Source organism: Salmo trutta, chromosome 25 (assembly GCF_901001165.1).
Source record: "Salmo trutta chromosome 25, fSalTru1.1, whole genome shotgun sequence".
Taxonomy (NCBI): domain Eukaryota; kingdom Metazoa; phylum Chordata; class Actinopteri; order Salmoniformes; family Salmonidae; genus Salmo; species Salmo trutta.
In genome coordinates this window covers 26,606,873-26,632,152 of record NC_042981.1, presented here as the reverse complement: position 1 = coordinate 26,632,152, position 25,280 = coordinate 26,606,873, and the positions used below count along the sequence as shown (strand labels likewise).

At 42.7% G+C, this 25,280-nt stretch overlaps 2 protein-coding genes and 1 pseudogene across 3 annotated transcripts; 2 read left to right on the top strand and 1 right to left on the bottom strand.

The window, feature by feature from the left end:
- The first annotated feature begins 68 nt into the window (after window positions 1–68).
- Window positions 69–4,744, top strand: ddx24 (DEAD (Asp-Glu-Ala-Asp) box helicase 24). Of its 2 annotated transcripts, none has more exons than XM_029713431.1 (8): window positions 69–218; window positions 791–2,285; window positions 2,439–2,592; window positions 2,863–3,375; window positions 3,700–3,775; window positions 3,852–4,040; window positions 4,163–4,292; window positions 4,405–4,744. In XM_029713431.1, the coding sequence occupies exons 1-8, from the start codon at window positions 90–92 to the stop codon at window positions 4,638–4,640; spliced, it is 2,922 nt and encodes a 973-aa protein (XP_029569291.1). In that variant the 5' UTR covers window positions 69–89; the 3' UTR covers window positions 4,641–4,744. The 2 variants fall into 2 exon arrangements, with proteins under 2 accessions (XP_029569291.1, XP_029569292.1); XM_029713432.1 differs by having other exon boundaries at window positions 172–280.
- Window positions 4,745–6,674: 1,930 nt separating this feature from the next.
- Window positions 6,675–25,280, top strand: part of LOC115162657 (ankyrin repeat and SOCS box protein 2-like) — a 28,461-nt pseudogene continuing 9,855 nt past the window's right edge.
- ccdc197 (coiled-coil domain containing 197) lies at window positions 10,642–23,709 on the bottom strand. The gene is made up of 9 exons (XM_029713428.1): window positions 23,425–23,709; window positions 23,131–23,173; window positions 22,847–23,023; window positions 22,253–22,410; window positions 22,077–22,159; window positions 21,694–21,866; window positions 11,847–11,957; window positions 11,653–11,769; window positions 10,642–11,457 (listed from the first exon to the last, which is right to left on the bottom strand). The coding sequence occupies exons 1-9, from the start codon at window positions 23,523–23,525 to the stop codon at window positions 11,287–11,289; spliced, it is 1,134 nt and encodes a 377-aa protein (XP_029569288.1). The 5' UTR covers window positions 23,526–23,709; the 3' UTR covers window positions 10,642–11,286.

The following is a 25,280-nucleotide window of genomic DNA, read 5'->3' as shown; positions in this document are numbered from 1 at the left end:
ATGAAGCAAATATGACCAACGTTAGAGTCCAAATAATGTTACATTATAGATAACCTTTTCATATGTAGTATGTAAGATCTGCTTTGTCAATGATATATTCTCCATCACTTCAGACACACATTCCAACAACACTGATCTCTGTTCAAGCTGAATGGTTACTAATAAAGTTTTTCAAACCACGTGATCACAAATGCCATGGCTGCGTCCTCGTGTCATATGTGAGTCCAATCAAGTCGTGTGATTTATCCTTATCGGAGGAAATTCCTGTGAACAGTCAAAGGTTGTTAATTTATTTGTTGATCTGTTTATGCAGCTATATTTCGTGGAACTGTACTAAATATGAATTAATTTGTTGTGCAGAGTGTTTCATGTGGACAGCTATAAAATAGCTAGCTACCATGCTGACGTTGTTCTAGCTAATATGTCACACTGGCTAGCTTGGCTACACCTTTCAATGACTTAGATGTTGAATAGTTTCCTTTATTATATATTTTTTCACCCGCTATAGCACGTACCAGTTAGAATACAGCAATTCAAGGGGTTTTATCTACCAGTAGCTGCTAGTTACAACTGATGCGTTTGTTGTCATCATAGCTAGCTAGTTTGCTAATGGCTAGCTACTTCAGCAACACGCTTTGGTATAAGGACAAATTTTGTAACAATCCAGCCTGCGCTTTGTACTGTACTAAGATCAAAATATCTAATTGGAACACACAGAATTGTTCATTTTACTGTTAATCATGAATGTAGTCCTAATCATATTAACTATGGAACTGTTTTCTATTCATAGAAAATGAAGCCCAACAGGAGCCAGATGAAAAATATGCGCCCTTTCTCTCGGCCGAAGTCAGCCAAACGGGGGATCCATGTGAAGGGCAGCTGGAAAGCAGTAGAACTGGACCCCAGTCTCTTTTCAGAAGAGGGCATGGGGGGACTGGTCTGTTTTGAGGAGCTGACAGACTACTGCCTGATAGACTCTGCCAAGGAAGAAGCTAAAGCAGAAGCTAAAGCAGAAAAAGATAAAAAGAAGAGAGAAGAAAGAAAAGAAAAGAAAAAAGCTAAGAAAAGAAAGGCTAGTGAGGGAGATAAGGATGGAGGGAAACAGGACGAGGTATGTGAGGGAGGTAGTGACAAAAATGAAATATCCGAAAAACCAGCTAGGAAGAAGAATAAAAAGAAAACAGCCCAACAAAATGATCCAACCACACAGGATGACGTTTCTACGGACAGTAAAGTGAAAAGTGAGGAGGTGAGGGACGAAGTCCAAATCCTTGAAAATGCTTCAGAGAACGTTGTGGTCAAGGAGGAAAAGGAGAAAGTTTCTTCAGGGGCTGTCTCACAAGATGCTGTTACGTGTCCTGAGGATGCTCAGCCACAATCAAACAATACAAAGACTGATGGCAAAAATAAGAAAAAGAGGAAAAAGAAAATAAAGGTAGAAAAGCTGACAGTCCCAGAGTTTCCCCCTCAAGGCAAAATGTCGAAACTCTCCAAAAAGAAAGCAAATAATTGGACCAATGCGGAACGCTCTGGCTCTGACCAAAACTCAGATGTGACAGCGTGGAAGGATCTGTTTGTCCCTGACCAAGTGTTGAAGGCACTGAGCAGTCTAGGGTTCGGATCACCCACAGCCATTCAAGCTTTGGCATTGCCACCTGCTATCAGAGACCATATGGACATTGTTGGGGCAGCCGAGACGGGTAGTGGTAAGACGCTGTCTTTTGGCATCCCCATGATCCATCATATCCTGGAGTGGAAGAAGGGAGTAGATGAAAGTGAGGGGGGGACGGAAGGCCAGACTGAGCCAGGAACACAGGTGGAAAGCTTGTACCTGCCAACTGTGGAAGAATCTGTAGAGACTGAGAGAGATATTTCCATGGACACCAGCAACGAGGTCACTGAGCCAGCTCCAAAGACCAGTGCTGAGTCTAAAGAGGCCTGCACTGATGAAACCACAGAGCAGGAAGAGCAGGGGAGTGAAGATGTAGCAGAGGAAGACAATGCTGCTGATAACAAAGAAATCATTGAGGAGGGTGATGAAAAAACAATTGAGGAGGAGGATGATGAAGAAATATATCAGGAGAACGAGGATGAGAGTGACTCTGAAAAGATAGGGTGCGTCAAAGTCATTGAGAATATGGAGTTTGACTTTGACAACACAGCAGAAGAAGATGATACTCTGAAAGCTAGTGAGAAACAGCCATTGTTAGGATTGGTTCTCTGCCCTACCAGAGAGCTGGCTGTACAGGTGAAACATCACATTGATGCTGTGGCCAAGTTTACTGGTGAGTGCGAAAGGCTGTGAGAAACCACTGATTCGTAAAAAATGTGATAACCCTATTCATGAAGTAGGTGTGGGCTTTCAAGAATCTGATTTGAATGAGATTTCACAAAGCTATTTAAATGAATAGATTCAACTGATGTGTTCCTGTGTGCAGGTATAAAAACAGCGATTGTGGTCGGTGGAATGGCTCAGCAGAAACAGATCAGGATGCTGAAACGGAGACCTGAGATCATCATTGCTACTCCAGGACGCCTGTGGGAGATGATCAAAGAGAGGCATCCACATCTGGTCAACCTAAGGCAGCTAAGGTATATAAAATACAAAATGTGTAGTTTTATGACTTTACATTACATGTAGGCTGTACTTGGCAACTAAAAGCTGAATTATCTACACAGCACATACAAGTAAACAGTAAGAAGTCAGGATGTGAGCTAAAGCAGTTTGTTTTGGTAGCGTCAATGTAATCAGTAGTGTTTAAATAGTTGGTATAATGCATGTTCAATGCAAATGTTTGTCCATATCTGGCCTGGAAAGTACAATTTTTGCTCCATACCAGGCATGATTTTATTTTTTCATAGGTGCCTAGTCATTGACGAAGCAGACCGCATGGTGGAAAGAGGCCATTTTGCTGAGCTGGAAAGTCTGCTGGAGATGCTGAACACTGTCCAGTTCAACCCAAAGAGGCAGACATTTGTGTTCTCTGCCACCCTGACCATGGCCCACAGCTTGCCCACCCGCGTCTTGCAGAAGAAGGCCAAGAAGGTGGACCAGAGAAGCAAGCTGGAGGTCCTTATGGAGAAAGTGGGGATCAGGTCCAAGCCTAAAGTCATTGATCTGACCCGGAAGGAGGCTACAGTCGAGACCCTGACTGAGACACGGATACACTGTGAAAAGGAAGAGAAGGATTTCTTCCTGTACTACTTCCTGCTCCAGTATCCAGGCCGGACTATGGTGTTTGCCAACAGTATTGACTGCATCAAGCGGCTTAACTCTCTGCTGGTCATCCTGGACCGTACTCCACTGCCACTGCATGCCAACATGCACCAGAAGCAGCGCCTAAAGAACCTTGAGAGGTTCGCTGAGAGGGAGAGGTAAGGCATAGAAAAATGACATGTATATGCTGCAGGCTAGTTATTATCCATATCGGTTTAGTTTAGTCTTCCCTGTAGCTCAGTTGGTAGAGCATGGTGTTTGCAACACCAGGGTTGTGGGTTCGATTCCCACGGGGGGCCAGCACAGAAAAAAAAATTATGAAATGTATGCATTCACTACTGTAAGTCGCTCTGGATAAGAGCGTCTGCTAAATGACTAAAATGTAAATGTAAAATGTTATGAATTGGATTAGCCTTGAGTGGGTCAGCAGATTTGTCTGTACCATAAACTATGTTGACTATATTACACATTGATATTTACAGCTGTGTGCTCCTGACAACTGATGTGGCTGCAAGAGGGCTGGACATTCCAAATGTTCAACACGTCATTCATTACCAGGTATGCCTTTTGACACCTGTCATACTTTGTCTCTGACAGTTATTCCTTAAATTAAGAACATTGTTGTGTGTCTCAGGTTCCAAGGACATCAGAGACTTATGTCCACCGCAGTGGTAGGACAGCACGAGCCACCAAAGAGGGGCTCAGTTTGCTCCTGGTTGGGCCAGATGACATGATGAACTTCAAGAAAATTTACAGAGCTCTGGGAAAGGATGAGGAGGTTCCCATGTTTCCCATACAGAGCCAGTGCATGGCGGCCATCAAGGTAGGCACCTAGCCGGGCACCTATATTTGATCACATGATGATCAATCTGAGCAAGGAGCTGCACATATTTACTTCTCTTTCATAATATGACATATGGTACAATGTTTTGTCTGCCTTAACAGGAGCGAGTCAACATGGCCAGGAAGATAGAGAAGATTGAGTTCCACAACAGCAGAGAGAAGCAGCACAACTCTTGGTTTAAGCAAGCAGCAGAAGCTCTGGAGGTGGATCTTGATGATGATGTTTTGCTTGGTAAGACTGTACATAATTAAATGAGTTATCTAGGAGTGGGAGGTTGCCTCATGAGAAACCCAGACATTAAAGGGACTTACATCAATAGATAAGTGACATTTGTTTTTTTCAGGGGGGAGGAAGGACGAGGAGGACGACAGGCAGCAGCACAAGATGGTGAAGGGCATGAAGAAGCACCTGAAACACCTGATTTCTCAGCCTGTATTCAAGAATGTGATGAAGACCAAGTACCCCACACAGATGGGTAAGCTCTCCCTGCCCAACATGCCCCTACATGGTTTGGAAACGGCCTTGACCAGTGTCTCCAATCAGAAAAAAAGACAGAAACAAAAGAAAAAGCAGCAGTAGTGTTAATGAGTGTCATCTCAATTAGAATGTCTGAGATTTAATTTTCATAAATGGAAATGCAGTGCAATTATTGTAACATTTTCACATAAAATGATTTTAAGAGATATCAGAGTCTTGTTTTTATTTTTAGCAACATTCAAGAAAGTGGAGAGGAGTTTACTGCATTTGAATTTACTGTACAGTATTCAGACCCCTTGACTTTCTTCACATTTTGTTACGTTACAGCCTTATTCTAAAATTAACTAAATTGTTTTTTTCCCCGTCAATCTACACACAATACCTCAATGATTAAGCAAAAACAGGTTTTTAGAAATGTTTGCAAATGTATAAAAAAAAATCACATTTACATAAGTATTCAGACCCTTTACTCAGTACTTTGTTGAAGCACCTTTGGCAGTGATTACAGCCTTGAGTCTTCTTGGGTATGACGCTACAAGCTTGGCACGCCTGTATTTGAGGAGTTTCTTGCATTCTTCTCTGCAGATCCTCTCAAGCTCTGTCAGGTTGGATAGGGAGCGTCGCTGCACAGCTATTTTCAGGTCTCCAGAGATGTGACTTGATGGTGTGCCAGTCTGGTCTTTGGCAGGGCCACTCAATGACATTCAGAGACTTGTCCTGAAAGCCGCTCTTGCGTTGTCTTGGCTGTGTGCTGAGGGTCGTTGTCCTTCTCCCTGGTCTGAGGTCCTGAGCGCTCTGGAGCAGGTTTTCATCAAGGATCTCTCTGTACTTTGCTCTGTTAATCTTTCCCTCAATCCTGACTAGTCTCCCAGTCCCTGCCGCTGAAAAACATCCCCACAGCATGATGTTGCCACCACCATGCTTCACTGTAGGGATGGTGCCAGGTTTCCTCCAGAAGTGATGCTTGGCATTCAGGCCAAAGAGTTCAATCTTGGTTTCATCAGACCAGAGAATCTTGTTTCTCATGGTCTGAGAGTCCTTCAGGTGCCTTTTGGCAAACTCCAAGCGGGCTGTCGTGCCTTTTACTGAGGAGTGGCTTCCGTCTGGCCACTCTACCATAAAGGCCTGATTTGGTTGCAGAGATGGTTGTCCTTCTGGAAGGTTCTCCCATCTCCACAGAGGAACTCTGGAGCTCTGTCAAAGTGACCATCGGGTTCTTGGTCACCTCCCTGACCAAGACCCTTTTTCCCCCCCGATTGCTCAGTTTGGCCGGGCGGCCAGCTCTAGGAAGAGTCTTGGTGGTTACAAATGTCTTCCATTTATGAATTGTTGGGATCGGCTATACTTTAAACATTGAGATATTAAGTAAATGATAGGAAAGATGCATAGAATCAAAGGAGTGAACTAGACTGGGTTTTATGTCAGAAGTTAATGGTTCTCTGAAGAAAGACAGATGGCTTTTTAATGTGTTGGGTGGACGAGAGGAGCAACGTGTTGATACAGGGGAGACAGATGGACATCTGGTTGAGGTCAGGAGGTGAGGACAGATTCCCATAAGGGAGTAATAAGGGTTTGGTATCCTGTTACCCTCTTTATTAGCTTCCTGTAGAACCATAAAATGTAAGGATTGGAGAGAAGGCGTGTCTTAAGTGGGATGTATATAACTGTGATGGTGAGAAATGTTTTGCTGTCTGAATTACAGCTGTACAGAACCTTTGGGCAGAATTAAACTTGGTTAAAACTCTGGAAAAAATAAGAACTTAACAGAATGATGGAGGCCACTGTACTCTTGGGGACCTTCAATGCTGATTATATTTTTTTGGTACCCTTCCCCAGATCTGTGCCTTGACACAATCCTGTTTTGACGCTCTACGGACAATTTCTATGACCTTGTGGCTTGGTTTTTTTTCTCTGCCATGCACTGTCAAATGTGGGACCTTCTATAGACAGGTGTGTGTGCCTTTCCAAACCATGTCCAATCAATTGAATTTACGACAGGTGGACTCCAATCAAGTTGTAGAAACATCAAGGATGATCAAGGAAACAGGATGCACCTGAGTTTAATTTCGAGTCTCATTGCAAAGCGTCTGAATACTTATTTACATAAGGTACTTGTTTTTTAATTTAATACATTTGCAAAAATGTCTAAACCTATTTTCACTTTGTCATTGTTGGGTATTGTATGTAGATGTTTGAATCAATTTTTGAATAAGTAATGTAACAAAGTGGGAAAAGTCAAGGGGTCTGAATACTCTCTGAATGCATTGTATTTTACAGAACAATGCTACAAAAAAAAAAGATTAACACTAAACTACCTGTAAATCTGAGATATGTGGAGTCCTTTATCAGGCCCCTCAATGGCAATGATGTGGGTAGAGAATGTTGTAGTGGGCTGTTTTGTAGAGGTGTAGGGAAGGCTGGGTTCCCTCTGGAATGGTGTGGGCCAGACGCTGTCCCCCTCCCCCCCATGGAAGCAATGTGGATGCTAACGCCTAAGGCCTCCGACAGAGCCAGGATATCTACGTGGTCACACTCCATTGCAATGGTTTCCACTTCCTGGATAAGTCAAGAATGGACATTATGTAAGTATTTACCCATTCAGAAACATCATGCTGTGTGGTCAATACAAATGTTGATGGGTTTGATCACAAATTACAGTTGCCAAAAGAGTGTATTGTCGGTGAGTGTTCCCTGGCTCCAGAGCGGAGCAGCGGTCTTAGAGGCGTCACTACAGACCCTGGTTTGATTCCAGGCTGTATCACAACCGGCCGTGATTGGGAGTCTCATAGGGCGGCGCACAATTGGACCAGCATCGTCCGGGTTAGGCTGTCATTGTAAATAAGCATTTGTTCTTAACTGGCTTGCCTAGTTAGATAAAAAAATAAATACCCCCATTTACTTTAATTTATTGCACCGTCACTAGAGAGCAGCAAAACACTTTCAGACACTAGTTTTGAGTGGCGAGAAACTCCTTGGGACATAGTTGAATTGTCTACGGAGAAAATCAGCAGCACCAGGCACACTTCCATAGCATATTAATGAAACAGGAGACGATAGCAATATGGTATTGAGCGCAACTCATACTTACCTGAGTGCAGTAAACCTTGAGACTGGGTGCCTCCACAAAGTGGCTGAAGAAGTCTGCATGGTTTTGCAGGTAGGCTAATGTGAGCAGCCTGAGGTATTGCACCATACTGTCAAAGGTAGTTTGCTCATTAAAGAGCTGGAGCAATGTCTCACCATGCTCATCAGCTACGCATTGTTCCAGAACACCTACAAACTAAAAGCTGTCCGATAATTAACCCTTGTCATTAATCAGCAGGCTTCAGTTACATGAGTCAGACGGTTATTATTGTGAAGATGCAATATTAGATTTTAGAAAATAGTACCAAGGTAGATACATGTACATTTACCATGTTAAGCAAGTCTTTGAAATAGTTCTCATCAAAGCCTGCGGCCAATAAATCTGCCACTTTGTATCAATGCTTCTTTGAATCTGAGAGAAATTATGCATATTCCTCCATTATTTTGAAGTGGAAAAGCCACACGCAGGCAAAGGCACATTCTTGGAATCCAAAACATTCTACAAATGCACATGGCAAAGGCTATGCGTAGGAAGGAATTTACCTTTGCAAAGCTCTGTCATTTTGCAACAATGATTCCAGGTGTCCAAAGCATAGGGCTCTGTAAAAGCAATTGCCATCTCCCCTGATTTCCCCATGTACTTATACTGGCTGCAAATGTCCTTCAAAACAGAAGAGATGTTTGAATTTGACTAATTCAAAAACAGTAACAAGTCATTTCATTTCACTAGCCTGTCTTATATTTTATTTAATACCTCTGATTTGACTAACAGTTAGTCCATATAATTTATGGTAACACTTTTTTACTTTCCTTATAAGTGTCACTTCATTACAATTGTTTCAAGATTGCCAAGGCATATCTATCCAATGAAGTCGGGGATCTCACAGCAGACAAGTAAAGCTTTGTATGTAGGTAGCATCATTCACGTTATGATCTTTGTCAGCCTTTTGCCATGGCTAGCTAGCTATATGAATAGGCATTACCCAATACTTTGCCGCTTCCACCTCCAGTAGATATTTCTTCTCTACTTGAAACAAACTGTCGTGCATCCATCTGTGAAGAACAGTCGCTTGCTAAATTAATAGAAGTCTGTAAATGGTGTACTGACAGTAGTAAAAAGTCATGCTTTGTTAATTCCTACTTTCAAAATGTTTTGTTGCTAAAAGATAACATTACCATACCCGAGGCGTCTCAAAGAATAGTCATAAGACAAACTAAACAACTTCTTTGCTCGCTTTGAAGACAATACAGTGCCACTGACACGGCCCACTACCAAAACCTACGGGCTCTCCTTCACCGCAGCCAACGTGAGTTGGCCCAGACGGCATCCCTAGCCGCGTCGTCAGACTGGCTTAGAGAGACTAGTCAAGGATCATATCACCTCCACCCTACCTGACACCCTAGACCCACTACAATTTGCTTACCGCCCCAATAAGTCCACAGACGACGCAATCACTCTGCCCTAAGCCATCTGGACAAGAGGAATACCTATGTAGGAATGCTGTTCATCGATTACAGCTCAGCATTTAACACCATAGTACCTTCCAAACTCGTCATTAAGCTCGAGACCCTGGGTCTCGACCCCGCCCTGTGCAACTGGTTCCTGAACTTTCTGACGGGCCGCCCCCAGGTGGTGAGGGTAGGAAACATCTCCACCCCGCTGAACCTCAACACTGGGGCCCCACAAGGGTGCGTTCTCAGCCCTCTCCTGTACTCCCTGTTCACCCATGACTGCGTGGCCATGCACACCTCCAACTCAATCATCAAGTTTGCAGACGACACTACAGTGGTAGGCTTGATTACCAACAACGATGAGACGGCCTACAGAGAGGTGGTGAGGGCCCTGGGAGTGGGGTGTCAGGAAAATAACCTCACACTCAACGTCAACAAAACAAAGGTGATGATTGTGGACTTCAGGAAACAGCAGATGGAGCACCCCTCTATCCACATCGACGGGACAGTAGTGGAGAAGGTGGACATTTTTATGTTCCTCTGCGTACACATCACGGACAAACTGAAATGGTCCACCCACACAGACAGCGTGGTGAAGAAGGTGCAACAGCGCCTCTTCAACCTCAGGAGACTGAAGAAATTTGGCTTGTCACCAAAAACACTCAAACTTTTACAGATGCACAATTGACCGCATCCTGTCGGGCTGTATCACCGCCTGGTACGGCAACTGCTCCGCCCATAACCTTAAGGCTCTCCAGAGGGTAGTGAGGTCTGCACAATGCATCACTGGGGGCAAACTACCTGCCCTCCAGGACACCTACACCACCCGATGTCACAGGAAGGCCAAAAAGATCATCAAGGACAACAACCACCCGAGCCACTGTCTGTTCACCCCGCTATCATCCAGAAGGCGAGGTCAGTACAGGTGCATCAAAGCGGGGACCGAGAGAAGCTGTTTTTCAGTCTATCTCAAGGCCATCAGACTGTTAAACAGCCATCACTAACATTGATTGGCTGCTGCCAACATACTGACTCAAATCTCTAGCCACTTAATAATAAAAAATTGGATGTAATAAATGTATCACTAGTCACTTTAAACAATGCCACTTAATATAATGTTTACATACCCTACATTACTCATCTCATATGTATATACTGTACTCAATACCATCTACTGCATCTTGCCTATGCCATTCGGCCATTGCTCATCCATATATTTATATGTACATATTCTTATTCATTCCTTTACACTTGCGTGTATAAGGTAGTTGTTGTGAAATTGTTAGGTTTACTTGTTAGATATTACTGCACGGTCGGAACTAGAAGCACAAGCATTTCGCTACACTCGCATTAACATCTGCTAACCATGTGTATGTGACCAATAAAATGTGATTTTATTTTGTCTGTCCACCTTCATAAAGACTAGGTTAGCATGCTACTAAGATAAACATGGATAACTAAGTAGAAATACATATTTCCACAAATTGTCATCCTGTCTCGCAAGGCTAAGCGCGTGGTAAAATACAACTGTTGTACGCAATAAGAAGTGGAATGAAATGTAACATCGAAAGACATAATAGATGAAATGTTCAAGCAACAGTACCAACCACAACAACCAGATATTTAGAACTGCCACGTGCTTTGTGTTTAAAGGGACAGTACATTCACAGACGAAAGGGTCAACGTTAGTTACCAGTATCTTTGGTACATTTATTATTTTTGTTCGAATGGGCCTAGATTTGTCTGTGTAGGCCTACTATTGTAGTATTCTCAAACTTCGGTGGATTGCAACCACCATAGGAACTTCCCTCAACTTGGTAAATGTTTTGCAATTTAACTCCACAATCTTATTGTTTTAAAAAAAACAACAGCCACAACCCATCTTCAACTGTATATATTCATAATTTCAAAGAGAACTTGTAATATTCTGAAATAAATCAAGCAAACAAATGAATATTTGAATTCATCCAATTAGGCTATATGAGAAATGCATGTACAACTTCTTTGGAACTACAACCACAGCAATTTCCTTCATCAGCAACTTTAACTTATCACCGCAAAGAACTATACAATTATAACACTATTACAACAAGTTGAAAGTAACTTATATTGCACTCACATCCTTTACTGTGTGCGTGCGTGCGTGCGTGCACTGACATGGTTGTATTTGTGTGTTTCTCCACAAACTCGTAAAAGGTCTGTTCGGCATTGATTAACTAGACAGTCCACTCCTCCCACTGGTCTTGCTGGGGCTCTTCAGTTGTGTTTTACTGTTAATGTTTTTCAGTGATCCTCTGTGCTCTGTGGCACTCGTCAATGTGGTGCCTGAGTCTATCAGTCGTGTTGCTCTCATCTCAATGTCTGACCTCTCCAGAATGTATTCCTGTAAATATGGTAAGTAATATAATAAATTGGTAGTTGCATTCTTGATTGGGGAAACATGATACGATTACACTATACAAAATCTGGAATTCAGAAGAAAAAAATGATAAATTTGAAATAAACTAAGTATACTTTATGAGAACAAATGGGAACTAATTTCTAGGTAAATACTAATAACAATGCAATTAGACATTACCTTTACCATATCCATCATTGTCAACATGTCTATCTCTTCCAGAGGCCCATAGTGTTGTAAGTAGCACTGCTCTGCAAGGTTCTTCACAGCTATCAGCAGGCAACCCACTTCCTCAACCTGACAAGAGAGGTGGAGTGGAGTTTATTATGGTATTATTATTGGTTATTAGTGTAAAATGGTGGTGGTGCTCAGACCTGATCTCTGGACTGGCCTTGGTGCATCATCAGTTTCATCTCAGTTTGGTTGTTCTTCTCCTTGGCTCTGTCCCATTGGGTCTGCAGTTCAGACAGCTCCCTGTTCATCATCTGCCTCCGACGAGGGAAGAGCACACAGTCTAAAGCTTACTACAAGCTCTACGCAGACACAATATTATATTTTTTTTGTACTTTTTAAATTTTACAAACATATACGGAAGTTGGATTATACATTTAAAATGCGTATTTAGAAAAGTGAATAACCAAGCACACAGGTTAAGAAAAATGCATACATTAAACAATGCCAGTGGCCTTATACACTGTATACAAAACATTAAGAACACCTGCTCTTTGAACCTGCTCTATGATCGCTTATTGATGTCACTTAAATTCACTTCAATCAGTGTAGATGAAGAGGAGACGGGTTAAAGAAGGATTTTAAGCCTTGAGACCATTGAGACATGGATTGTGTACTGTATGTGTGCCATTGAGGGTGAATGGGCAAGACAAAAGATTAAAGTGCCTTTGAACGGGTATGGTAGTAGGCGCCAGGTGCACCGGTTTGTGTCAAGAACTGCAACACTGCTGGGTTTTTCATGCTCAACAGTTTCCGTGTGTATCAAGAATGGTCCACCACCCAAAGGACATCCAGTCAACTTGACACGACTGTGGGAAGCATTGGAGTCAACATGGGCCAGCATCCCTGTGGAACGCTTTCAACACCTTGTAGAGTCCATGCCCTGATGAATTGAGGCTGTTCTAGGGGCAAAAGGGGGGGGTGCAACTCAATATTAGAAAGGCATTCCTAATATTTGGTATACTCAGTGTATAGTAAATTAGTGCCTTCCAAAAATATTCATACCCCTTGGCTTTTTCTACATTTTGGTTACAGGCTGAATTTAAAATAGATTAAATGTAGATTTTTTTGACATTTTAGAATTTAAATTAATAAAACATGAAAAGCTGAAATTTCTTGAGTCAATAAGTATTCAACCCCTTTGTAATGGCAAGTCTAAATAAATTCAGGAGTAAAAATGTGCTTAACTCACAATCTGTAACAAGTCGCACAGCTGTAATCGCTGCCAAAGGTGCTTCTAAAAAGTATTTACTTGGGTGTGACATATCAATTAATATGCTAAAATTAAAAAAAACATGTTTTTACTTTGTCATTATGTGGTATTGTGTCGATGGGTGAGAATTTGATTTATTCAATTTAGAAAAAAGCAAGCTCTCTTTTGAAAAATTAATAAGAGCTAAAATCTTCATTTGTGTTTGACATATACTACATATACAAAGGTTTGTGGACATCCCTTGAAATTAGTGGATTCGGCTATTTCAGCCACACCCGTTGTTGACAGGTGTATAAAATCGAGCACACAGCCATGCTGTCACATTCACTGTCTTCAAACTCCATATCATAAATAAGCCAAGGCGCAGCGTGCATGTACTTCCACATCCTTTAATCGAAGTGAAACCTTACACAGGTAAACAGAATCAGAACGTGACGCAACCGTGGCGCACACAAACACTCACAGATATAAATAATCACCCACAAACACAGGTGGGGAAAAGGCTGCCTAAGTATGATCCCCAATCAGAGACAACGATAGACAGCTGCCTCTGATTGGGGACCATACCCAGCCAAACAAAGAAATAAGAACTAGATTGCCCACCCAAATCACACCTCGACCTGACCAAATAGAAAGGCTCTAAGGTCAGGGCGTGACGCATGCAATCTCCATAGACAAACATTGGCAGTAGAATGGCCTTACTGAAGAGCTCAGTGACTTCCAACGTGGCACCGTCATAGGATACCACCAGTCAGTTCGTCAAATTTATGCCCTGCTAGAGCTGCCCCAGTAAGTGCTGTTATTGTGAAGTGGAAATGTCTAGGAGCAGCAACGGCTCAGCCACGAAGTGGTAGTCCACACAAGCTCAAAGAACGGAACCACCAAGTGCTGAAACGCAGTTGCAACACTCACTACCGAGTTCCAAACTTCCTCACGAAGCAACGTCAGCACAAGAACAATTCGTCGGGAGCTTCATGAAATGTGTTTCTATGGCCGAGCAGCTACACACAAGCCTAAGATCACCATTCGTCGGCAGGACTGGAGTAAAGCTCGCCGCCATTGGACTTTGGAGCAGTGGAAACGCCTTCTCTGAAGTGATGAATCACGCTTCACCATCTGGTAGTCCAACAGACGAATCTGGGTTTGTCAGATGCCAGGAGAACGCTACCTGCCCCAATGCATATTGCCAACTGTGAAGTTTGGTGGGGGATGAATAATGGTCTGGGGCTGTTTTTCATGGTTCGGGCTAGGCTCCTTAGTTCCAGTCAAGGGAAATCTTAACTCTACAGCATACAATGACATTCTAGATGATTCTGTGCTTCCAACTTTGTGGTAACAGTTTGGGGAAGGCCCTTTCCTGTTTCAGCATGACAACGCTCCACTGCACAAAGCGAGTTCCATACAGAAACGGTTTGTCGAGATCGGTGTGGAAGAACTTGACAGACCTGCACAGAGCCATGACCTCAACCCCATCAAACACCTTTGGGATGAATTGGAACGCTGACTGTGTGCCAGGCCTAATCGCCCAACACCAGTGCCCAACCTCACTAATGCTCTTGGGGCTGAATGGAAGCACGTCCCCGCAACAATGTTCCAACATCTATTAGAAAGCCTTCCCAGAAGAGTGGAGGCTGTTATAGCAGCAAAGGTGGGACCAACTCCATTTTAATTCCCATGATTTTGTAATGAGATGTTTGACGAACGAGTGTCCACATACTTTTGGTCGCTTGGGTCCTTGATCTGATCTATAGGCTATATAGGTTATTCATCAACGTAGCCTATTTTGCATTGATTTCCAGTATATAATCTCAGCGACTGTTCAATCTCTGCGATTTGCTGCAAACATAACTCTTTGTATTCAGGACATAAAGTGCATTTATTTTTGCAGTTTTACTTAGTGCCTTATTGCAAACAGGATACACTTTTAGGAATATTTTTATTCTGTACAGGCTTCCTTTTCACTCAGTCATCTGAGGTACTTTACAGAAAATTGTTTGTGTGAGGTACATAGATGAGGTAGTCATTCAAAAATCATATTAATTTTATTTATTTAACCTTAACTAGTTAAACACTATAGTCCATGCAACTTAATATGTGACTTGTTAAGCAAAGTTTTACTCCTGAATTTATTTACGCTTGCCATAAAGAGGTTGAATACTTATTGACTCAAGGCCTTTCAGCTTTTAATTTCTAATTAATTTGTACTTTGACATGATGGGGTATTGTGTGTAGGCATGTGACACAATCTGAATTTAATCCATTTAATTTTTTTATTTAAACTTTATTTAACTAGGCAAGTCAGTTAAGAACAAACTCTTGTTTAAAATGACGGCCTACCCCGGCCAAACCCTAACCCAGACGACGCTGGGGCAATTGTGCGCCGCCCTATGAGACTCCCAATCACGGCCGGTTGTGATACAGCCTGGAATCGAACCAGGGTCTGTAGTGACACTACTAGCACTGAGATGCAGGGCCTTAGACCGCTGTGTCACTCGGGAGCTTGTAACACAAAATGTGGAAAAAGTCAAGAGGTATGAATACTTTCTGAAGGCACTCTACATGTATTTCTAACATGCTGACCACACCACTTGCGTCGCGTGCACGAGAGTTGCAAAATAAATGTACACCTACATGTTATTCAATCATTGCACCCACACTGCTCGCGCAAGTCAAAGTGTCTGCGTAGTCAGCCGCTAAAATAGAATTTGGTTCTATTTGTGACGCTTGATGCGCAGCAAGTCCCACCTCTCCCATCTCCTCATTGTTTTTTTACAAGTATATACCCACGTGCTATCTCATTGGTTTTTAGGAGCATATACCCACGTGGGTGATTTGAAAGATGAACTGAGGCCCACAGCCATATAAAGTCCAAAGAAGAAGAAGCTTGAAGGAGGAGAGATTACTAGAAACAAACTCAGCCTACCCTTTTATCTGTGGATTAATTGTTGGAGTAGAGGACCTTGTGCATTTCAGGTAAAACAACAACCCAATGTTTATATCCCAGGACAAATTAGCTAGCAACAGCAAGCTAGTTAACTAAATTGCCATAAATGTTTGCTTATCGACCTGTCCTCAAATTAATATAGTTAATTCAGAGTTTCTGATATTTCAACCTGCGTGTGCTGATCAATTCTGGTGTGGGTGGACAAAATCAACAGGCACGCAATGGCACACACAAGCTAGCGGGATATACGCTGCACCGGCAAGATAGAACAGCACACTCCAGTAAGACGAGGGGGGGCGGTCTGTGCATATTTGTAAACAGCTAGTGCACGAAATCTAAGGAAGTCTCTAGATTTTGCTCGCCTGAAGTAGAGTATATTGTGATAAATTGCAGGCCACACTACTTGCCTAGAGGGTTTTCAGCCATACTTTTTGTGGCTGTTTATTTACCACCACAGACAGATGCTGGCACTAAGACCGCACTCAGTCAGCTGTATAAGGAAATAATCAAACAGGAAACCACTCACACAGAGGCGACGCTCCTAGTGGCCGGAGACTTTAATGCAGGGAAACTTAAATCAGTTCTACCAAATTTCTATCAACATGTTAAATGTGCAACCAGAGGGAAAGAAAATCTAGATTGCGTGTACTCCACACACAGAGACGCGTACAAAGCTCTCCCTCGCCCTCCATTTGGTAAATCCGACCACAACTCTATCCTCCTGATTCCTGCTTACAAGCAAAAATTAAAGCAGGAAGCACCAGTGACTCGGTCTATAAAAAAGTGGTCAGATGAAGTAGATGCTAAACCACAGGACTGTTTTTCTATCACAGACTGGAACATGTTCCGGGATTCTTCCGATGGCATTGAGGAGTACACCACATCAGTCACTGGCTTTATCAATAAGTGCATCGAGGACATCGTCCCCACAATGACTGTACAAACGTACCCCAACCAGAAGCCATGGATTACAGGCAACATTCGCACTGAGCTAAAGGGTAGAGCTGCCGCTTTCAAGGTGCAGGACTCTAACCCGGAAGCTTACAAGAAATCCTGCTATGCCCTGCGACAAACCATCAAACAGGCAAAGCGTCAATACAGGGCTAAGATTGAATCGTACTACACCAGCTCCGACGCTCGTCTTATGTGGCAGGGCTTGCAAACTATTACAGACTACAAAGGGAAGCACAGCCACGAGCTGCCCAGTGACACGAGCCTACCAGACAAGCTAAATCACTTCTATGCACGCTTCGAGGAAAGTGACACTGAGGCATGCATGAGAGCATCAGCTGTTCTGGACGACTGTGTGATCACGCTCTCCATAGCCGACGTGAGTAAGACCTAACCTCTTACATCTAGGCGTTCTGCTAGATTATGTTAGGAGAGTACATAGACCAAAATAACCACACAGCCATTTTCCAAGCAAGCATATATGTCAATAAAACCCAAAACACAGCTAAATGAAGCACTAACCTTTGATGATCTTCATCAGATGACACTCCTAGGACATTGTTATACAATACTTGTGTGTTTTGCTCAATCAAGTTCATATTTATATCCAAAAACAGCTTTTTACATTGGCGCGTGATGTTCAGAAAATGTATTCCCACCAAAGACTTCTGGTGAATTTACAAAAATACTCATCATAAACGTTGACAAAATACATAACAATTATTTTTTTAATTATAGATACAGAACTCCTTTATGCAATCACTGTGTCAGATTTTAAAATAGCTTTTCGGCGAAAGCACATTTTTCAATATTCTGAGTACATAGCTCGCCATCACAGCGAGCTATTCAGACACCCGCCAAGTTCGGGGCAACCTAAACTCAGAATTAGTATTAAAATATTGTATTTGTTGATCTTCATCAGAATGCACTCCCAGGACTGCTACTTCCACAAGAAATGTTGTTTTTGTTCCAAATAATCCATAGTTATGTCCAAATATACCTCCGTTTTGTTCATGCGTTCAGGTCACTATCCAAAGGGTAACGCTCGAGCGCAATTCGAGACAAAGTCAAAATGTTCCATTACCGTACTTAGAAGCATGTCAAACGCTGTTTAAAATACATTTTTATGGTATTTTTAACGTACAATTGCGATAATATTCCAACCGGACAATAGTGTATTCATTCAAGGAGGAAAAGAAAAAACAGCATGCTCGCAGGAACGCGCATATCCAATCTCTTTGTCCTCAGGCAGACCACTCAGTAACTGAGCTCCTATACTCTGCCCAGAGACAGGAGAAGGCTCAATCCACTTTCTGAAGGCTTTAGACAGCCAATGGAAGCCTTAGAAAGTGCAACGTAACAGCACAGATACTGTAGTTTCGAAAGGGACTAGAAAGAACTACATTTCTCAGATCCTACACTTCCTGGTTGACTTTTTCTCAGGTTTTTGCCTGCCATATGAGTTCTGTTATACTCACAGACACCATTCAAACAGTTTTAGAAACTTCAGAGTGTTTTCTATCCAAATCTACTAATAATATGCATATTCTCATTTCTGGGCAAGAGTAGTAACCAGTTTAAATCGGGTACGTTTTTTCAATCCGTCCGTGAAAATACTGCCCCCTAACCATATCAGGTTTAACAGGTCAACATACACAAGGCTGCGGGGCCAGACGGATTACCAGGACGTGTGCTCCGGGCATGTGCTGACCAACTGGCAGGTGTCTTCACTGACATTTTCAACATGTCCCTGATTGAGTCTGTAATACCAACATGTTTCAAGCAGACCACTATAGTCCCTGTGCCCAAGAACACAAAGGCAACCTGCCTAAATGACTACAGACCCGTAGCACTCACATCTGTAGCCATGAAGTGCTTTGAAAGGATGGTAATAGCTCACATCAACACCATTATCCGAGAAACCCTAGACCCACTCTAATTTGCATACCGCCCAAACAGATCCACAGATGATGCAATCTCTATTGCACTCCACACTGCCCTTTCCCACCTGGACAAAAGGAACACTTATGTGAGAATGCTATTCATTGACTACAGCTCAGCGTTCAACACCATAGTACCCTCAAAGCTCATCACTAAGCTAAGGAACCTGGGACTAAACATCTCCCTCTGCAACTGGATCCTGGACTTCCTGACGGGCTGCCCCCAGGTGGTGAGGGTAGGTAGCAACACATCTTCCACGCTGATCCTCAACACTGGAGCTCCACATGGGTGCATGCTCAGTCCCTTCCTGTACTCCCTGTTCACCCATGACTGCATGGCCAGGCACAACACCATTAAGTTTGCAGACGACACAACAGTGGTAGACCTGATCACCGACAACGATGAGACAGCCTATAGGGAGGAGGTCAGAGACCTGGCCGGGTGCTGCCAGAATAACAACCTATCCCTCAACGTAACCAAGGCAAAGGAGATGATTGTGGACTACAGGAAAAGGAGGACCGAGCACGCCTCCATTCTCATCGACGGGGCTGTAGTGGAGCAGGTTGAGAGCTTCAAGTGCCTTGGTGTCCACATCAACAACAAACTAGAATGGTCCAAACACACCAAGACAGTCGTGAAGAAGGCACGACAAAGCCTATTCAAAAAGGCTTCTCAACAGTTTCTACCCCCAAGCCATAAGACTCCTGAACAGGTAATCAAATGGCTACTTGGACTATTTGCATTGTGTGCCCCCCCCCAACCCCTCTTTTTACGCTGCTGCTACTCTCTGTTTATCATATATGCATAGTCACTTTAACTATACAATCATGTACATACTACCTCAATTGGGCCGACCAACCAATGCTCCCGCACATTGGCTAACCGGGCTATCTGCATTGTGTCCCGCCACCCACCACCTGCCAACCCCTCTTTTACGCTACTGCTACTCTCTGTTCATCATATGCATAGTCACTTTAACCATATCTACATGTACATACTACCTCAATCAGCCTGACTAACCGGTGCCTGTATGTAACCTCGCTACTTTTATAGCCTCGCTACTATATATAGCCTGTCTTTTTACTGTTGTTTTATTTCTTTACTTACCTATTGTTCACCTAACAACTTTTTTGCGCTATTGGTTAGAGCCTGTAAGTAAGCATTATCACTGTAAGGTCTACACCTGTTGTATTCAGCGCACGTGACAAACTTTGATTTGAAGCGAGCGGTCTGGTCAGCATGTACAGTACTAGTCAAGTTTGGACACACTTACTCATTCAAGGGATTTTATTTTTTACTATTTTCTACATTGTAGAATAATAGTGAAGACATCAAAACTATGAAATAACACGTATGTAGTAACCCAAAAAGTGTTAAACAAATCAAAATATATTTTAGATTCTTCAAAGTTTGCTTTGCACAGTCTTGGCATTCTCTCAACCAGCTTCATGAGGAATGCTTTTCCAACAGTCTTGTTCCCACATATGCTGAGCACTTGTTGGCTGCTTTTCCTTCACTCTGCGGTCCAACTCATCCCAAACCATCTCAATTGGGTTGAGGTCAGGTGATTGTGGAGGTCAGGTCATCTGATTCAGCACTCCATCAGTCTCCTTCTTGGTCAAATAGCTCTTACATAACCTGGAGGTCTGTTTTGGGTCATTGTCGTGTTGAAAAACAAATGACAGTCCCACTAAGCGCAAACCAGATGGGATAGCGTATCACTGCAGAATGCTGTACTAGCCATGCTGGTTAAGTGTGTCTTGAATTCAAAATAAATCACAAACAGTGTCACCAGCAAATCTCCTCCATGCTTCATGGTGAGAACCAAAGATGCAGAGATCATCCGTTTACTTACTCTGCATCTCAGACACGGCGGTTGGAACCAACAATCTCAAATTTGGACTCATCAGACCAAAGGACAGATTTCCACTGGTCTAATGCCCAAGTCTCTTCTTATTATTGGTGTCCTTTTAGTAGTGGTTTCTTTGCAGCTATTCGACCAAGGGGTTATAGCGTTGGACTAGTAACCGAAAGGTTGCAAGATCGAATCCCCGAGCCGACAAGGTACAAATCTGTCGTTCTGCCCCTGAACAAGGCAGTTAACCCACTGTTCCTAGGCTGTCATTGAAAATAAGAATTTGTTCTTAACTGACTTGCCTAGTTAAATAAAGGTTAAAAAAAAGATTTTAATTAAATGAAGGCCTGATTCATGCAGTCTCCTCTGAATAGTTGATGTTGAGATGTGTCTGTTACTTGAACACTGTGAAGCATATATTTGGGCTGCAATCTGAGGTGCAGTTAACTCTAATGAATGTATCCTCTGCAGCAGAGGTAACTCTGGTTCTTCCTTTCCTGTGGGGGTCATCATGAGAGCCAGTTTTGTCATAGCGTTTGATGGTTTTTGCGACTGCACTTGAAGAAACGTTCAAAGTTCTTGACATTTCTGCATTGACTGACCTTCATGTCTTATAGTAATGATGGACTGTCATTTCTCTTTGCTTATTTGAGCTGTTCTTGCCATAATATGGACTTGGTGTTTTACCAAATAGGACTATCTTCTGTATACCACCCCTACCTTGTCACAACACAACTGATTGGCTCAAACTCATTAAGAAAGAAAGAAATTCCACAAATGAACTTTTAACAAGGCACACCTTTTAATTGAAAAGCATTCCAGGTGACTACCTCATGAAGCTGGTTGAGAGAATGCCAAGAGTGTGAAAAGCTGTTATCAAGGCAAAGGGTGGCTACTTTGAAGAATCTCAAATATAAAATATATTTTGATTTAACACTTTTTGGTGACTACATGATTCCATATGTGTTATTTCATAGTTTTGATGTCTTCACTATTAGTCTATAATGTAGAAAACAGTATATAGAAAACCCTGGAATGAATAAGTGTGTCCAAACTTTTGATTGGTACTGTATGTGTATGTCTGACCAGCTTGTTGGTGTTGTGCTCCTGCTTCAGGCTGTCCAGGTTGCGCTGGCCCTGCTCCAGCTCTTCCACCAGCTGGCCCAGGCGCTCCACCAGGTCCTGATGCGTGAGCGACAGGGTCTCATGGCGCCGGATGATGGGCATCACCAGGGAGTCTGCCCCATACTCCAGGTAATCTACAGTCACAGGCAGGTTAAGAAACAAACATACTTATTGTATTGTACCTCACAACCAACACTGTCATTTTATGTTTATTTGTTGGAGGCAACAATCCAATATTTCAACATAAATTTCAAACAATAGTTTTCTAGATCTAGGTATTGATTCAACTAAGATAATCAACTAAGAAAATACAGTATATTCAATTACAAAAAACATGAACTTACTCTCTGGGAGAAAATCTAACATTTTCATCATGTAGTCTTCGTACATTTCATACTTGGTCACCCTGTCCTTTAAATACTGCTGCCTGTAGAGATTGGGAAAAAAGATATCAGGTGAAGAGGGACCAACAAGTATCTGTGCAAGAAGTTTCCCAATACAAAAACCAGCTCCCATTCACCTGGCCTGCAGTTTTTCCAGCTGTTCAGTGAACTCCTCTTTCTCGTTCTGCTTCAGATCGTTCTGCTTCCTCGCTGCCTGGTACTTCTTCAGGGCCCGACGGCGCTTTACCTCATTGTCCTCAACAAACTTCTCAAATTTCTTAGCTCTGTCTTTAGTCTGGATGAGATCATAAACCCAAGGGAAAGAGTCAAGATATGTACACATAAGCAGGTCAATACTGTATATCTTGGTTCTATGTTAAGCCTATACAGTATCTGTATCATTTCACCTGTCCATGGATTTGAAATGCCTTAGCTCATCGGGAATTGTGTATTATAAACTAGGTGGTTCGAGCCCTAAATGCTGATTGGCTGAAAGCCGTGGTATACCACGGGTATGACAACATTTTATTTTCACTGCTCTAATTACGTTGGTAACCAGTTAATAATAGCAATAAGGTACCTCGGGGAAGTGTAATATATGGCCAATATACCACAGCTGAGGGCTGTGTCCTAGCACTCCGCGTTGTGTCGTGCGGGAGAACAGCCCTTAGCCGTGGTATATTGGCCATATACCACACCCTCTCAGGCCTTATTGCTTAAATGTAACTCACCGCCTGCTGTTTCAGCTCTAGCTCTGCCTTCCTCTGTGCAAGGGCCTGCATGCGGCCTTTGAATTCCTGTCGTTTCTGTGCCAGCTGCCTATCCACTTCATCCACCTCCACCTGCTTCTTCAGGACAAGGGTTCTCTGTAATGTGTTCACTCCTGTCTCCAGGACTCTGCTAGCGGTCTACATGGGAAATCACTAGTCATAAGAATACTTCACATCAAATATATCTACACCAAGACACTGGCCTATGTTTTGTGTTCAAATAAAATCTAATGAGGACTACTTACCTCTGTTATAACAGGTATGTGATTGACATTTTCATCTTCTTGTCTATGTCAGGGGAAATACATAATCCAAACGTTTAATGGCAATGTAGTGCTGAAATTGGTAGTCCATTACAAACTAAACTTGAGCTGCATAATTGTGAAATATAATTAAAATGCAAATCATGATGCATCCAATTGTCATGGACCTACGATATAATTATTCAATTAAAGTTTATCAAAGATTAGCACAACTGAAGGTAAACAGATGGGCTATAATTATCGTGCATAAGATTACAAAAGTTGATTGTAACATACCTAGTTTCCTCAAATTGCGTTACAAAAATGTTTTTCATTCTATTCTCCACTTTCAGCTTTAGACGAGGATCACCTTTATTTATACAAGGAAGAGTCTCCATATTTTTAGGTGTTGCAACTTGTATTTTATAAAATAAGGATGATCCTTGAGAGTGAACAGAACTCCAATAAGATTATAAAACGCAGCATTTGTTGTGTTCCTGAAATAATTGTTCCGTGCACACGAACAAGAGAGCAACAAAGGTCCTCCGGATTGGGTGTTTTCCTGAATTTGTGTTACATGTTGCCGAGGAACCAGGGGGAGGGGAGAGGGAATGCGAGGGGATCGTTTCTCGGTTGTCATAGCAACTGCCCGGGAGGCGTTCTAATTCCCGGATGGAAAGCAACTGAAAGGTACTCCACAAAAGGCAGTCGCCTTTATAAATTAAGACTGACATTGCAAACACATCATCAACTTTGTCTCCATCTAAATAGAACAATTCTTATACATTACATTTTAAATTCAGTACCAGTCAAAAGTTTGGATGCACCTACTCTAGGCCTTTCTAGGGAGTTTTTCCTACCCACCGTGTTTCTACACCTGCATTGCTTGCTGTTTTGGGGTTTTAGGCTGGGTTTCTGTACAGCACTTTGACATTAGCTGATGTAAGAAGGGCTTTATAAATTAATTTGATTGACCTACTCATTAAAGGGTTTTTCTTTATTCTTACTATTTTCTACATTGTAGAATAATAGTGTAATGAAACAGCAAAGAGCAGGTTTCGAACCCTCGACCTTCAAGCCCGAAGTCCGGCGCGCTATCGACTGTGCCGCAAAAGCATGCTCCAGCGGCAGACTCGATTTCCGCGCTTATAAACCCAGGGTCGTTACAATAGTGAAGACATCAAAACTATGAAATAACACATATGTAGTAAGACAAAAAGTGTTAAACAAATCAAAACATATTTTAGATTCTTCAAAGCAGCCACCCTTTGCCTTTGACAGCTTTGCACACTCTTGGCATTCTCTCAACCAGCTTCACCTGGAATGCTTTTCCAGCAGTCTTGAGGTAGTTCCCACATATGCTGAGCACTTGTTGGCTGCTTTTCCTTCCCTCTGCGGTCCAACTCATCCCAAACCATTTCAATTGGGTTGGGGTCAGGTGATTGTGGAGGCCAGGTCATCTGATGTAGCACTCCATCACTCTCCTTCTTGGTCAAATAGCCCTTACACATCCTGGAGGTCTGTTTTGGGTCATTGCCCTGTTGAAAAAACATTTATAGTCCCACTAAGCGCAAACCAGATGGGATGGCGTGTCGCTGTGGTAGCCATGCTGGTTAAGTGTGCCTTGAATTCTAAATAAATCACAGACAGTGTCACCAGCAAATCTCCTCCATGCTTCATGGTGGGAACCACACATGCAGAAATCCGTTTACTTACTCTGCGTCTCACAAAGACGGTTGGACTCATCAGACCAAAGGACAGATTTCCAACGGTCCAATGTCCATTGCTCGTTTCTTGGCCCAAGCAAGTCTCTTCTTCTTATTGGTGTCCTTTAGTAGTGGTTTCTTTGCAGCAATTCGACCATGAAGGCCTGATTCACGCAGTCTCCTCTGAACAGTTGATGTCTGTTGCTTGAACGCTGGTGCAGTTCACTCTAATGAACTTATCCTCTGCAGCAGAGGTAATTCTGGGTCTTCCTTTCCTGTGGCGGTCCTCATGAGAGCTAGTTTCATCATAGGGCTTGATGGTTTTTGCGACTGCACTTGAAGAAACGTTCAAAGTTCATGACATTTCCGCATTGACTGACCTTCATGTCTTAAAGTAATGATGGACTGTCGTTTCTCTTTGCTTGTTTGAGCTGTTCTTGCTATAAT